Below are 16,078 nucleotides of genomic sequence, written 5' to 3'. Positions count from 1 at the left end.
ATTTATGTATGTACTGGGAGTCTGGACAAAGTTTTATGTTGTGTTTTATGATTACTCTTACATATAGAGAAATCATCCTTTAATTTTATTATACCAAGTATTGGGTTAATTATCAAAAGAGGTGTGTCTCTGACCTCACCAGTTTAGGTATAGAATATCCCGACCAATTGGGATAATGTTTCATCCCTCTGGGTTTTACTTATGGTAATTTCTATAGCTCTTTGTTCTTATCATATAAAAGACCAACCCAGATGAGAGATAGGACACATTACATTGCCCAACATACAATACACTTACATCACACACACGCTATTACACTCCTCGATAGACTCATCCAGACTTACTCCATCTTGATCATCCATCATTCATCTGAAACTTGAAGGGAAGCCACCATCTTAAGAAAGGCATCCATCTTAGGACTCTGGTAACGCCCATTTGAAGCTAGCGGCCATCTTAAGTGTGGTAAATATGCTTTGCTATGTTATTTGATTTTATTCAACAATTGTTTATTTCCTTCCTTATATGTTTTATATTGCATATTTAAGGGTACTAAGATTACAATCCCAGCCGTATGAACCATAGTAGATTTTTCTCTAGAAAGCTGATTTTTGTTTTTATACATTTTTATTAATATCAGATTTAGTGCATTATTTGCAATTTTAAGTCTTCCGTTTTGCATGGCTTATTCTCACTCCATCTGCAGTGGAATGACTTCGGCCGTGTGATTCGCAGACAATTGTAGTCTGTTCATATAGAACATTTATCTATGGTTCATGCTATACCTGGAGAAATGGTAATCTTACTTTCGTTTTGCTTTCACTTTGTTTTACTTTCACTTTCATTATTGAGCTAAACATCACATTGCATTGATTGTTAGAAGTTAGTAGTTTATTTAGAGTTATTTGTTGTGTCATTTCTTGTTTGATCATATATTGTGATTTACATGTCTTGAGAATAAATATTTTATATATATTCCATACTGTAGACTGTACTCCCTAAGATTGGTATATGCTTTTAAAAAGAAATTAATCAATTAAAAAGAATTCACGACAAATTGATTTGTGGCAATAGGTGAAGACTCTCCTTTCTTATAGATCTTTGCTTATTAACCATAAATAGAAACTGCTATATTCAGAGCAGTATAAATATTCTGACATAATTAAGTACGAGCGCGAGATATTTATTATTAAATATTCTTACAGTATTTATACATGGTGATCATATCCCCCTTATGTATTTATACATGGAGATCATATCCCCCCTTATGTATTTATACATGGAGATCATATCCCCCCTTATGTATTTATACATGGTGATCATATCCCATCTTATGTATTTATACATGGAGATCATATCCCCCCCTTATGTATTTATACATGGTGATCATATCCCATCTTATGTATTTATACATGGTTCCTGGTGAGGAGGAAAAGTTAGGGAATCACAACTTCTATGAACAGCTTCCCACTTGGGCACGAGACGGTCAGGCCGCATTCTACCCCCCTAACAGATGCTATCAGTTTGGCTGAAACCTGTTCTCTACATGCTGTTGGGACCTGTGAGTGTTCCTAGTTGGGCTGTCTTCCCACTGGGTTTGTTGGGAACTGTCTCTGCATTACTTCAATACAAGATCTTTATATTACACTTGGACTGTGTGTGTTATTGCTGCCGCACCACGCTGCACCCCACCTACACATGACCGCAGTTGGCCGAATATGTCCCTTGCAGTGGGTGTGGAAGGAGGGTTGGGTTCCAGCATGGCTCTGCTAGGATCGGCCTTAGTTGGAGGAGAAACTGGAGAGTTCAGGCCCAGCTGCTGGCAGAGCTGACTATTCACTCGTTAGAGGATGACGCCCACCACACAGTAATGGCTCTGGAGGACTGGAACCTTACCCATTATACAAAGCCATGCAGAATCACTGGAGGCTCCTGGAAAAGAGGAATGTAAGCTGCTGTACTGACATCACAGATTCAGACCATATACTAAGGGATTAGTTCATAGCTGGCGTGCAAGTCCAGCAGAAAGTTATAATGCCATCTGCCACCTCCTTCCATAATGCAGTGGTGGATGCAGTTGGCAGGAACAGGAAGAGACGGATGCAACAGTGGGAGTGACCAAGATATTTGAACCTACATATCTCAAGGAGGAGGCCCTGGCACCTTTCCAGTGGTGGGATTCAGCCGGTTCGCACCGGTTCCATAGAACCGGTTGCTAACTTTCTGCAAGTTCGCAGAACCGGCTGAATCCCTCTGCGCGTCTGAGGAAGCGCAGGACAATTGAATGTCCCGCGCTCGGACAGACGTGGCGGCCGGGGGGCGGAGCAGTGCGCTCCTCCCCGCCCATTCTGTGACAATAGCGAATGAGAATTAGCTATTGTCACATGATCCTCCTCCTGGCCAATCAGGGAGCGGGTCCTCCCGCTTCCTGATTGGCTGAAAGGCAAACACTGTGCCATTGGACGAGGAGGAGGCGCCGCGGGAGGACTCGGAGACGCGGGGAGCCGACTGCGAGACCATCCATGAGGTAAGTGCATGGGTCTCGCGGGGGGGATCGCTGGCACTCTGCAATTTGGGGCAATGTTGTGGCTGGCACTCTGCAATTGGGGGCAATACTCTGGCTGGCGCTCTGCAATTGGGGGCAATGCTGTGGCTGGCGCTCTGCAATTGGGGGCAATGCTGTGGCTGGCGCTCTGCAATTGGGGGCAATACTCTGGCTGGCGCTCTGCAATTGGGGGCAATGCTGTGGCTGGCGCTCTGCAATTGGGGGCAATGTTGTGGCTGGCACTCTGCAATTGGGGGCAATACTCTGGCTGGCGCTCTGCAATTTGGGGCAATGCTGTGGCTGGCACTCTGCAATTGGGGGCAATGCTGTGGCTGGCGCTCTGCAATTGGGGGCAATGCTGTGGCTGGCGCTCTGCAATTGGGGGCAATGTTGTGGCTGGCACTCTGCAATTGGGGGCAATACTCTGGCTGGCGCTCTGCAATTGGGGGCAATACTCTGGCTGGCGCTCTGCAATTTGGGGCAATGCTGTGGCTGGCACTCTGCAATTGGGGGCAATGTTGTGGCTGGCACTCTGCAATTGGGGGCAATACTCTGGCTGGCACTCTGCAATTGGGGGCAATGCTCTGGCTGGCGCTCTGCAATTGGGGGCAATGCTGTGGCTGGCGCTCTGCAATTGGGGGCAATGCTGTGGCTGGCGCTCTGCAATTGGGGGCAATACTCTGGCTGGCGCTCTGCAATTGGGGGCAATGTTGTGGCTGGCACTCTGCAATTGGGGGCAATGTTGTGGCTGGCACTCTGCAATTGGGGGCAATGTTGTGGCTGGCGCTCTGCAATTGGGGGCAATGTTGTGGCTGGCGCTCTGCAATTTGGGGCAATGCTGTGGCTGGCGCTCTGCAATTGGGGGCAATGCTGTGGCTGGCGCTCTGCAATTGGGGGCAATGCTGGGGCTGGCACTCTGCAATTGGGGGCAATGCTGTGGCTGGCGCTCTGCAATTGGGGGCAATACTCTGGCTGGCACTCTGCAATCATTGGGGGCAATGCTGTGGCTGGCACTCTGCAATCATTGGGGGCAATGCTGTGGTCACTGTGCATTGAAAGGGGGGCACGCTGGTCTCTCTGCATTGAAAGGGGGGCACGCTGGTCACTGTGCATTGAAAGGGGGGCACGCAGCGCTGGTCACTGTGCATTAAAAGGGGGCATGCTTATCACTGGTAATTGAAAGGGGGCACGCTGGTCTCTCTGCATTGAAAGGGGGGCACGCTGGTCACTGTGCATTAAAGGGGGCATGTACACTGGTCACTGCATTGAAAGGGGCACGCTGGTCTCTCTGCATTGAAAGGGGGGCACTCTGGTCACTGTGCATTGAAGGGGGCATGTACACTGGTCACTGTGCATTGAAAGGGGGCATGTACACTGGTCACTGCATTGAAAGGGGGCACGCTGGTCTCTCTGCATTGAAAGGGGGCACTCTGGTCACTGTGCATTGAAGGGGGCATGTACACTGGTCACTGTGCATTGAAAGGGGGCACGCTGGTCACTGTGCATTGAAAGGGGGCACGCTGGTCTCTCTGCATTGAAAGGGGGGCACGCTGGTCTCTCTGCATTGAAAGGGGGAACGCTGGTCACTGTGCATTGAAAGGGGGCACGCTGGTCATTCTGCTGGGAAAGTCGGAACTGGTTACTAAAATTTTTGAATCCCACCACTGCACCTTTCCCCCTGTCAGTCATGCCAACCGTGCTGACAAAGCTAGCTGAAGATGTGGCCTGCATGAAACAGGAGGTATTCTCCTCTAAGAAGGACTCCCCAATTTCTGGGAACCTCGCTGAGGAGGTCTGGAAATGCCGCTATTGACACATATCCAAGAACTGGGAGCAGTCTCAGGAATTAGAAACCTCTCCAGGCCATTGTTAAATGTCTGACTCCCAAGGCAGAGGGACAACCGACCCCTTGGGGTGAGTGGAGCCTTGTCTGTATACTGTACTATCTGTTCTTGGAACTTTTGGTGCATAACTTGGAGGAAGGAGAGAAATGTTGGACATTTGCTCAACTAAACACTGTACGGCTGGATTCCACTATGATCCATCTCTACATGTCATTTTCTTCTTATTCGATGGCCAATATTCCTACTCACACTTCATCTCTACAGATTCATTTACATTGTAGTAGTCCTTATAATCAATTCATTTGTTCACATTGGTGATTTTTGGCATTTTAAATTGTTCTGTATGGAAAATAAAATTGTTGTAGCTAGGAAAAGAGTTAAGAAAAAAACAATAAGGAGTGGTCCATTGTGTACTCTATGAAGTTGATTTACTAAAGACAAGTAGACTTTGCATTTTTTAAATGCAGCTACACTCTACAAAGTGCAGTTGCTCCAGACCTTAGTAAATGAGGGGAAGCTCTGCTGACTTCCATCATCCAATCATGTAAATGCGAAAATGCTGTTTTTTTTTTTGTTATTGTTTTTATTGTGGTATGTGATTGGGTATTCTTTGCAAAGTGAAGCTTCACCACGTTCACTAAGCTCTGGAGCTACTGCAGTTTGAGGAGAACTGCACTTGCTAAATACACAGTATATTCAGTGGCGGCTGGTGCTCAACATTTTTTTTTGGGGGGGCGCAAACAGAAAAATGTAATAGGCATTGCTTTGCGGCAAAAAACTCTGTAAAACATTACGTGACTTGGAGGTCACAAGTGTGAAAGGGGCCTTCAGTAATTAAGGTATAGCGTGCCCCCTTTCAATGCACAGAGACCAGCGTGCCCCCTTTCAATGCACAGAGACCAGCGTGCCCCCTTTCAATGCACAGAGACCAGCGTGCCCCCTTTCAATGCACAGAGATCAGCGTGCCCCCTTTCAATGCAGTGACCAGCGTGCCCCCTTTCAATCCAGAGAGACCAGCGTGCCCCCTATCAATGCAGAGATACCAGCGTGCCCCCTTTCAATGCAGACATCATCATGCCCCTTCAATGCAGAGATGCCAGCGTGCCCCCTTTCAATGCAGAGATACCAGCGTGCCCCCTTTCAATGCACAGAGACCAGCGTGCCCCCTTTCAATGCACAGAGATCAGCATGCCCCCTTTCAATGCACAGAGATCAGCGTGCCCCCTTTCAATGCAGTGACCAGCGTGCCCCCTTTCAATGCAGAGATGCCAGTGTGCTCCCTTTCAATGCAGTGACCAGCGTGCCCCCTTTCAATGCACAGAGACCAGCGTGCCCCCTTTCAATGCACAGAGACCAGCGTGCCCCCTTTCAATGCACAGAGATCAGCGTGCCCCCTTTCAATGCAGTGACCAGCGTGCCCCCTTTCAATGCAGAGATGCCAGCGTGCCCCCTTTCAATGCAGAGATACCAGCGTGCCCCCTTTCAATTCACAGAGATCAGCATGCCCCCTTTCAATGCACAGAGATCAGCGTGCCCCCTTTCAATGCAGTGACCAGCGTGCCCCCTTTCAATGCAGAGATGCCAGCGTGCCCCCTTTCAATGCAGTGACCAGCGTGCCCCCGATATTTCATTCGCTATTGTCACACAATGGGTGGGCTCGAGGCGCAGTGCTCTGCACCCCGGGTCCACCCTTTGCTGAAGCCTATTAGAGCCTCTGGCTCTAATCAGGTGATTAAAAAAAAAAAAAGCCCCATTGAACTCCATGCATCCGGCGCCCCCGCATGTAGATTAGGGGGCCGGACGCATGGATAGGGGGGATGGCACCCCTGTGCCCCAATGCACCGGCCGCCACTGAGTATATTTGCCTTGAGTGAATCCACCTATATATGTTTTTGTTTCATTATAACATTTACCTGGTATTGTGGCTTTGGTGGTAGCGAGTTAATAGAATTTTGTGCCAGACACAAGCGTTCACGTGGACTTTTGAGAAAGTATTGTTCTCCTAATTCCATTTTGTATTACTGCTAACACAAAGAAACTTCCCCTACCCTATGCTCCCCCCCCCCCAACCCTCGTGCAGTACAAGGTTAAGCAGCACAAGCAGGTCGTCAGGCCAAAAGAGGCGAGTCAGAGAACAAGAAGACGTAGGATAAATAGTCACATTGGTTTGCATTTCTGGGAGCAATGGGGCAATGGTGGTAGAGGTGGAAACCCAGTTATTTTGGACCTTCTCAATTTTTTTTGGACACCTTTCATTCAATTAGGTAGCTTTGTAAAAGGGTAAGCTTAAAGAAATTTTCAAAAATACTCAGGAAATAAAATTGATGATCTACGAATGATAATACCATTTAAAACAACAGATACCAGGCTGAATGTGGAGCTCTAAATCACTATTCAGTCATATTATGACTATTCTCACCTCTGTGACTCTTTCACTCCCTCCCATTCCACAGCCCCCTTCTCTACTCATTATCAGCTGGATCACTCACCTATACACTGAACATTCTCATTCCACTGTGGAAAACCATTGTGGTCCACACATGTGATATTGGTGGATGATGGGTGATATCCGGCTTCGCATCTCACAGTTACCACTTCGTCAATGTCATAGAATTCTTTTTTATGACTTATGATTGAGTTGTTCGCTGACGGTTTCCCACACCGACCTGAAATACAACAAGCACGATAGCTGAAGGCTTCTGGTCTGAAGAATGAGCAGATGGTATATATTTCCAAAATACTTCTGGTCTTTCCTTGAAAAGGGAGATTAGTAACTGACACCTTTCACCATAGGCCACATGGTGATGTTAAACCCCTTCTACCAAATCAAGCTGACAGAAAAACTCAGTTTGCATTAAGAGAATTTGAGAGCCGTTTGGTGGGGGGTCAAATACTTACTTGTCCTCCGGCCATAGGAATACCGGCCCTTAGAGAGGTTTTAAAGGCAAAAGTTTTTTTTGCCTTAATGCATTCTCTCCATTAGGGTAGAAGACCTTCTGTGTACAGTCCCCCCCCCCCTCCTCCACCTCCCCCTCCACCCCCTTTACATTTACCTGAGCTTGATCCAGCGCTGTGCCAGAGAGCAGTTGCTCTCTCCACTCTCTCTCTCTCTCCTCACTGGCCATAGAGAAAGTAGCAGGAGCCATTAGCTTCTGCTGCTGCCAATCACAGCCTGTGAGGAGAGAACAAGGGGTGGGGCTGCTTTGGATCGGAACAATGCCGATAGAGTTATATCCGTCCCTGGCCTAATTTTTAAGAGTAATGCATGTGTGCACACAGAGAAATGCTGACACTGACACAGTCAGGGTGAAATAGTTTTGCTTTATTGCTTCTGGCTTTTAAGCTTATAAAGCCCTTACAGAACATCTCCAGGAAATGTCCTGTAGGCATGGCATTAAACATAAACAGTTAAATTATAATCTTATTTGATTAGATGTATCTATGCTCATATAACTTCTTCCAGGATATGACCATCTTCTGTCCTAGGTGTGTCCCTCACTGGAGACGCCATCTTGGAAATCATCTGTTCTTCTGGTTTTCTTATTGCTTCGATTTATAGGAGAAAAGTGATCTGGCAATTATGTTTGAGCAAGGAAAGTATTTCATAAAAGTAAATAGCATAAAAGCATATTAGCATATTAGCATATTAGCATAACAGCACTATAGCATAAAATACCATAAATGGTTTATAAGCTTGTATATAATACTGTAGAAATAGGCATTTTACTAAACCATCAATTACATCCATTACAGGGCCAAGCCACATTGTGTATTTCAATAGACACACGGAGTCAGTTTGGGAGCGAGCACACAAGAGTGCCCACTGCTTGCTTTGGGGGCACTCAGAAAGGGGGAGGAGCCAGGAAAACCAGTGGAGGAGCCGAGAAGAAGAGGATTGGGTCAAAAGTTTTGCACAGAGCAGGTAAGTATAACATCCCTTTGCAATCACTTTGAAAAAAAGGGTATTGCAGGCTGGTATCTCTTTGGGATGGAATCATATTCATGTTTGTTTTACGTCTTGTTGTTCATTTACTCAGAGCAGAATTCCAAACTTAATTTCCCTTTTTATAGTTAGTTTGGGCCATTATAGAACGATGCCACCACTGTATATGCTGTAATGGACTGTAGTAGCGCCAGCTGCATACATTATACATAATAGGCTAGGTGGGACTTTAAGTGAGACCCCAGCAGGTAGTGCCCGGCGTCTCCATCCCTATAACAAGAAAAAAATGAGGAATAGGAAATCAGGGAATTAGGAAATTAGGGATTGAAAGGCATTGTGCTTTACAGGCCATGCCCCATATATAAAATCCCTATCTGTCTTTATACTGCATCCACCAGTGGGATGGAGGTGTAATGCTTCTCAGCTGGTCCTTTCCAGTTTGTACCATCGTTACAACTTAGTTATTTGAGTTTTGAGACAACAGACCAGTCATGGATGAGGGTGGGTTGGGGGAGTGTGGGCTGTCTCCCTCTCATCTGTTCCCCTATCCATCCATTAGCAGCCATGTGCTTCCAGTGTGGAGACAATAAATTAGGAGTGTAGGACTGCAGATAACAGGGTGCCGTGTAGCGGCTCTGCAGCTTTCACATGCGTTTGCAAATGTGTGTCAACTAAACCCCTGTTCTTTGTATCAAGAGACAGGTCTACTTGGTTGGTGATAGCCTGGAGGGTGAGTACATCAGACTGGGGGCTGGCTGACTTTCATGCACCTCTTATAATCCTTCAACCTCATTTTTTTCCAGCAGCATACATTAACCACTTCTTACTGACCGCCTACTGCAGATATACTGTGGCAGGCTGGCTCGGCTGCGTGAACCGACGTACGAGTATGTCGGTTCGCGGGAGCGCTAATGGGGGCGCAAGCACGCCTACCCCCATTAGGAAGCAGGGAAGCCGATCCACGAGACCGGCAGCCGCAATTACCACCTGACACCCGCGATCGCTCCCCGCTGAGAGAGAACGATGGTCGGATGTTGTAAATGCAGCAGACCGTTGTTCTCTCTGGAATGAACACAGAGAGCCTATAATCCTCCTATGTAGGTCTCTGAAAGATTGTATTAACATGCCTTATGATATTTCAGATATATATTTCAGTTTATGCCCATCCTATGATGAAATGTGGGCCCTTGCATTTACATAGTAACGAGTTTGACTGACAGTCATTCATACGGCCTTGGACATCAGACAGTTGTATTTTGCATTTAGACGACATGTAAACACCTGTCCATTCATTCATTTGAACACTTGACAGTTGGATATTTTGCATTTAGATTACAAGACATTTTGCATAGAGATTGCACCCATAAACAATTGACAATTGCTTACATTAACACAGACAAGCTGAACACAGATGGTCCGACTACAACAAAACACCTCATATTGACACAGATGCATGGCGAAAGCAAAAGGCCCTTTCTTGTACTGTTCTGTCTGAGATGTGCTATTGTTAATTTGAATGATGAATTGTAAACCAGTTGAAGCAGTTTTTTCCCGCTTAAACATGCCTTAAATATGAGCTACACGTGCAATAAAAGCAGATGTGACTACACTTTGTTTAGGTACTCTGTGTTCTTGCATCTCCCAGCTGGAAGAGGAGGAATTCACTATCTATTGGGGGGTTAGCAACTGAAAGGCTGTATATCATCGTGATTGCCTCCTGACGAGAATTGAGCTAACAGTCTCTGTGTTGATTCCAAAAGTACCTCCCCCTACAGTTAGAAAGCACCCATAGGCTCATAGTTAACCGTTTGATCGCTTGTGTTAACCCCTTCCCTGCCAGTGTCATTATTACAGTAACAGTGCAGACAGTGCAGTGGAGACAGAACATATGTAAGAACGCTCTTCTGTTAACAATGAACACAGGGATCCTCCTATTTAGGAACACGGGTCCCTGTGTTCTTTCCATAAGTCCATCCCCCACACAGTTAGAAAGCATCCCCTAGGAGACACATTTAACCATTTGATCGCCCCTTGTGTTAACCCCCTCCCTGCCAGCGTCATTATTACAGTGACAGTGCATATTTTTAGCACTGATTACTGTAGTAATGTCACTGGTACCCCCAAAAGTGTAAAAAATGTCAGTTAGGGATCCGATCTGTCCGCTGCAATGTCCCCCTAAAAATTGCAGATCCCCGCCATTACTAAAAATAAATAAATAAAGAAATAAAAATTAAATAAATATTTCCTCTAGTTAGTAGATGCAACATCTTTTCAGCAAACCAATCAAAATACAGTTATTGGGATTTTTTTTTTTTTTTTACCAAAAATATGTAGCAGAATACAAATTGGCCTAAAATGATGAAAAAAATTGATTTTTCCCTTTTTCTTTTTTGGGGAATGTCATATAGCAGAATGTGAAAAATATTGTTTTTTTTTTCAGAATTGTCGCTCTTTTTTTGTTTATAGCGCAAAAAATAAAAATCGCACATGTGATCAAATACCACCAAAAGAAAGCTCTATTTGTGGGGAAAAAAAGGACATCAATGTTATTTGAGTACAGCGTCGTACGACCGCGCAATTGTCTGTTAAAATAACGCAGTGCCGAATGGCAAAAAATGGCCCGGTCATTAACCACTTTACGACCAGCGACGTAGCTCTACGTCGGCTGGCTTTGCTTGGTTGCACCGGGGTGATGCCTCTATCTAGAGGCATCACCCTGGTACCATTTTTTAAAGCCGGCGGTCAGCTTTCCAGCGGTAACGACCGATGCGGCTCGGGAGCCGCTCGATCGTTACCCCAGCGAGCGGGAGGGGACATCTCCCCCCCCCTCCCGCCGTCTACCGCGGCTTTGCCCGGGTTTCCCGTCCCACCGGGAGACCTGAGCAACCAGCCGGCACATCTGCCCGCTGGATGGAGTCTCGGTCAAAGCCGTCCATGACGTCACTTCCGGGTAACTCTGCTGCTAAAGACGGCAGATTCAAAAAGTGACAGTATTCAAAAATGCAGTTTTCGGCGTTTTGAATACATGGAAGTGCAGTGGAGGGGTTTGGGGTCTTTTAGACCCCCGATCCCTCCATAAAGAGTACCTGTCACTGCATATTAATGTCACAAGGGATGTTTACATTGCTTGTGACAGCAATAAAAGTGATATTTTTTTTTTAAACCTGTTTTAAAATGAAAATAAATAAATAAATAAATAAATAAATAAATAAATGGGAAAAAAAAAATGTAGCCGCCCCCGTCGCCGTTAGCTCGCGCACGAAAGAAAACGTATATGGAAGTCACACCGCAAATGAAACCGCTGTTCAAACCACACATGTGAGGTATCGCCGCGATCGCCAGAGCGTGAGCAATAATTTCAAAACAAGAGCTACACTCTAACTCTAAACTGGTAACCGTTAAAACATTTTAAAGGGTCGCCTATGGAGATTTTTATTGACCGTAGTTTGTCGCCATTCCGCGGGTGTGCGCAATTCAGGGGCTGACTGGCAACTTTCAGCCCAATGGGCAAGTACAAACCAGAGGCCTATGGTTCAGCGACTCGGCCCCCCTACCACTCTCTCTCTTCCCGTCCTCCTCCTGACACCCATCCCAGGTTGAAACTTCGCTCCAGGTACTCTCTACTCACCGGCCGAATCTGGTTTCCAGACCTGGCCAGCAGGGGAAGTTGGGGGGGAGCTGGGACAGTTTGGTTGGGGCTGGCTGGAGGAGCAGAGTCTGCAGTGGGGCATGGAACCGGCCTCTGCTCAGACACAGCTTACACCATCCATGCTGGGGGGGGAGGAGGGCTGCCCTCTGTCCTTGTCTTTATCCCACACTCAGTAGGTCAGCAGTGGGGACTTTTTACTTCTCTTCTTCACCAGGAATGCTTTAGGCATGTGGCAGAAGCGGTGCAGCCTTTTTATGGGGCATCAGAGTGGCCCGGGGGGCAATTGCCCCCCTGCCCACTGGCCCAGTCCTCCCCTGACGCAATTTAAAACCGTAACATGTTGGGTATCTCGGCGTGACATCATCTTTCACAATATACAAAAAAAATGGGCTAACTTTACTGTTTAGGTTTTTTTTTTTTTTTTAAATGCAATGAAATGTGATTTTTCGTAATTTTTCCAAAAAAATGGCGTTTGAAAGACCGCTGCGCAAATACCGCGTGACAAACAATATTGCAATGACCGCCATTTTATTCTCCAGAGTCTTTGCTAAAATATATATATATATATATATATATATATATATATATATATATATATATATATATATATATATATAATGTTTGGGGGTTTTAAGTAGTTTTCTAGCAAAAAATACTGATTTAAACTTGTGAACAAAAAGTGTCAAAAATTGGCCTGGTGGTAAAGTGGTTAAGGTGGGAAATCCTTCCGGTCCAGAAGTGGTTAAGGTGTGCATTTAATAAACAATGTTAATTGCTGCATTATCATCTTTCTTTTAACACTCTCTAACACCGACGATTCTTACTCCTACTTTGATGCTGTTTAGTAAACGGTGTTACTCCAGGTCGGTGATAAGCGGTGTTAGAGAGTGAAAGGAATGTGGGGGAGGTTTAACTACTTGCACGGCAGCCATCCTGTGTGGGAAAACCGATGATCCGCAGTAAAGGATTGTGAATTTTTCAAAGAAATGTTTAAAAATAAAAATTAAACATATACAAAAGCACATACACACCCTGACTAATATATATATATATATATATATATATATATATATATATATATATATATATCTGTAAATCTACTGTTCCCCTACCATTCCCCACCCTGAAGGTTCATAGGTTAATCCCCAGAACCAAGTTTTGGGGTTAAAATATAACCTAAAAAAAAACGCATTTAAAACCTACACACACCTTTATTAAATAATATAGATTTTTTTTTATATCACCCTGCCATCCCACCCACCCCTACCTACAGTATCTCACAAAAGTAAGTACACCCCTCACATATTTTTTTTCAAATATTTTATTCTATCTTTTCATGTGACAACACTGAAGAAATGATACTTTGCTACAATGTAAAGTAGTGAGTGTACAGATTGTATAACAGTGTAAATTTGCTGCCCCCTCTAAAAAACTCAACACACAGCCATTAATGTCTAAACCGCTGGCAACAAAAGTGAGTACACCCCTAACTGACAATGTCCAATTTGGGCCCAATTAGCCATTTTCCCTTTGCCGGTGTCATGTGACTCGTTAGTGTTACAAGGTCTCAGGTGTGAATGGGGAGCAGGTGTGTAAAATTTGGTGTTATCGCTCTCACTCTCTCATACTGGTCACTGGAAGTTCAACATGGCACCTCATGGCAAAGAACTTTCTGAGGACCTGAAAAAAAGAATTGTTGCTCTACATAAAGATGGCCTAGGCAAGTGATGGCGAACCTTGGCACCCCAGATGTTTTGGCACTACATTTCCCATGATGCTCATGCACTCTGCAGTATAGTTGAGCATCATGGGAAATGTAGTTCCAAAACATCTGGGGTGCCAAGGTTCGCCATCACTGGCCTAGGCTATAAGAAGATTGCCAAAACCCTGAAACTGAGCTGCAGCATGGTGGCCAAGACCATACAGTGGTTTAACAGGACAGGTTCCACTCCGAACAGGCCTCACCATGGGCGACCGAAGAAGTTCAGTGCCTGTGCTCAGCTTCATATCCAGAGGTTGTCTTTGGGAAATAGACGTAAGAGTGCTGCCAGCATTGCTGCAGAGGGTGAAGGGGTGGGGGATCAGTCTGTCAGTGCTCAGACCATACGCCGCACACTGCATCAAATTGGTCTGCATGGCTGTCATCCCAGAAGGAAGCCTCTTCTAAAGATGATGCAGAAGAAAGCCCACAAACAGTTTGCTGAAGACAAGCAGTCTAAGGACATAGATTACTAGAACCATCTCCTGTGGTCTGATGAGACCAAGATAAACTTATTTTGTTCAGATGATGTCAAGCGTGTGTGGTGGCAACCAATTGAGGAGTACAAAGACAAGTGTGTCTTGCCTACAGTCAAGCATGGTGGTGGGAGTGTCATGGTCTGGGACTGCATGAGTGCTGCCGAAACTGAGGAGCTACAGTTCATTGAGGGAACTATGAATGCCAACATGTGCTGTGACATATTGATGCAGAGCATGATCCCCTCCCTTCAGAGACTGGGCCGCAGGGCAGTATTCCAACATAATAATGACCCAAAACACACCTCCAGGATGACCACTGCCTTGCTAAAGAAGCCAAGGATAAAGGTGATGGACTGGCCAAGCATGTCTCCAGACCTAAACCCTATTGAGCATCTGTGGGGCATCCTCAAACAGAAGGTGGAGGAGCGCAAGGTCTCTAACATCCACCAGCTCCGTGATGTCATCATGGAGGAGTGGAAGAGGACTCCAGTGGCAACCTGCGAAGCTCTGGTTAACTCCATGCCCAAGAGGGTTAGGGCAGTGCTGGAAAATAATGGTGGCCACACAAAATATTGACACTTTGGGCCCACTGTGGACATTTTCACTTAGGGGTGTACTCACTTTTCTTGCCAGCAGTTTAGACATTAATGGCTGTGTGTTGAGTTTTTTTAGGGGACAGAAAATACTCAGGAAAGAAAACTATTTGATCTACGAATGATAATACCATTTAAAACAACAGATACCAGGCTGAATGTGGAGCTCTAAATCACTATTCAATCATATTATGACTATTCTCACCTCTGTGACTCTTTCACTCCCTCCCATTCCACAGCCCCCTTCTACTAGTCATTATCAGCTGGATCACTCACCTATACACTGAACAGTCTCATTCCACTGTGGAAAACCATTGCGGTCCACACATGTGATATTGGTGGATGATGGGTGATATCCGGCTTCGCATCTCACAGTGACCACGTCGTCAATGTCATAGAATTCTTTTTCATGACTTATGATTGAGTTGTTCGCTGACGGTTTCCCACACTGACCTGAAATACAACAAGCACGATAGTTGAAGGCTTCTGGTCTGAAGAATGAGCAGATGGTATATATTTCCAAAATACTTCTGGTCTAAAATCCACAAAAATGAGTAAATACATAAAATGTATTTCCTTTCCTAGAAAAGGGAGATTAGTAACTGACACCTTTCACCATAGAAAAAAAAAGGGGGGAAATGGTCTAGCTGAAATAGTTGGGTGTGATATCCCTGGTGACACCGCAAGTATAGCCATCCTTCCCCTGGCTCTAGGACATGGGCAGAAAAAAAGCTATACTGGAAGGGACCGGTAGACAAAAATAGAGCCTTTTGAGGATGGATAATGAAACCACAGGGTCACCAGTTGGTCAAATAGAATGTGTTTTATTGGAGTAATTAATACACAGTTTTAGACTATGGTTCAAGCAGAGGAGTACAGAGGTGTGGTTACTGCAAATAAGGGTGTATATAGAATAACACTTGTGGTGTAACCAACGTAGTGAGAGGTGGTAAAAATGATCAAGTCATGTGATCAACAATACGATACAGTAAGATGTATAAGTTTACACATAGATTGCAATGAATCAAACAGTACAATAAGATGTAACATATAGATTGCAATGAATCATGGACGTCTGTTGGGGGGGGGTGGCACTGGTAGAGAGTAAGGATGATCGAACTTTTGAAAAGTTCGGTTCGGCCAGAACATCCGAACTTCCCGAAAGTTCGGCCCGGATTTCAGAACCCCATTGAAATCAATGGGACCCGAACTTCGGTAATCAAAAAACACCATTTTTAAGCCCTAAAACCCAATAAATGCCCCTAAAAA

The 16,078-nt window shown here is 45.2% G+C and overlaps 1 protein-coding gene across 5 annotated transcripts in view; it reads right to left on the bottom strand.

Annotated features, from left to right (window-relative positions):
• The window catches only part of LOC309552235 (receptor-type tyrosine-protein phosphatase kappa-like), a 247,879-nt gene that overhangs the window by 138,231 nt on the left and 93,570 nt on the right, over positions 1-16,078 (bottom strand). For 2 of the 5 annotated variants that reach the window (XM_082253095.1, XM_082253096.1), the window contains exons 4-5: positions 15,086-15,262; positions 6,876-7,052 (exon numbers count right to left, since the gene is read on the bottom strand). The exons of 2 other annotated variants lie outside the window; for them this stretch is intronic. In XM_082253095.1, coding sequence (XP_082109221.1) covers positions 6,876-7,052; positions 15,086-15,262 — 354 coding nt within the window. The remainder of the gene's footprint in view (positions 1-6,875; positions 7,053-15,085; positions 15,263-16,078) is intronic. One more of the 5 variants, XM_082253097.1, reaches the window with a different exon arrangement.

This window comes from Pelophylax lessonae, assembly GCF_965119305.1.
Source record: "Pelophylax lessonae genome assembly, chromosome: 1".
NCBI lineage: Eukaryota > Metazoa > Chordata > Amphibia > Anura > Ranidae > Pelophylax > Pelophylax lessonae.
Note: the sequence above shows the minus strand (reverse complement) of the source record. Positions and strands in the feature narration are given on the sequence as shown.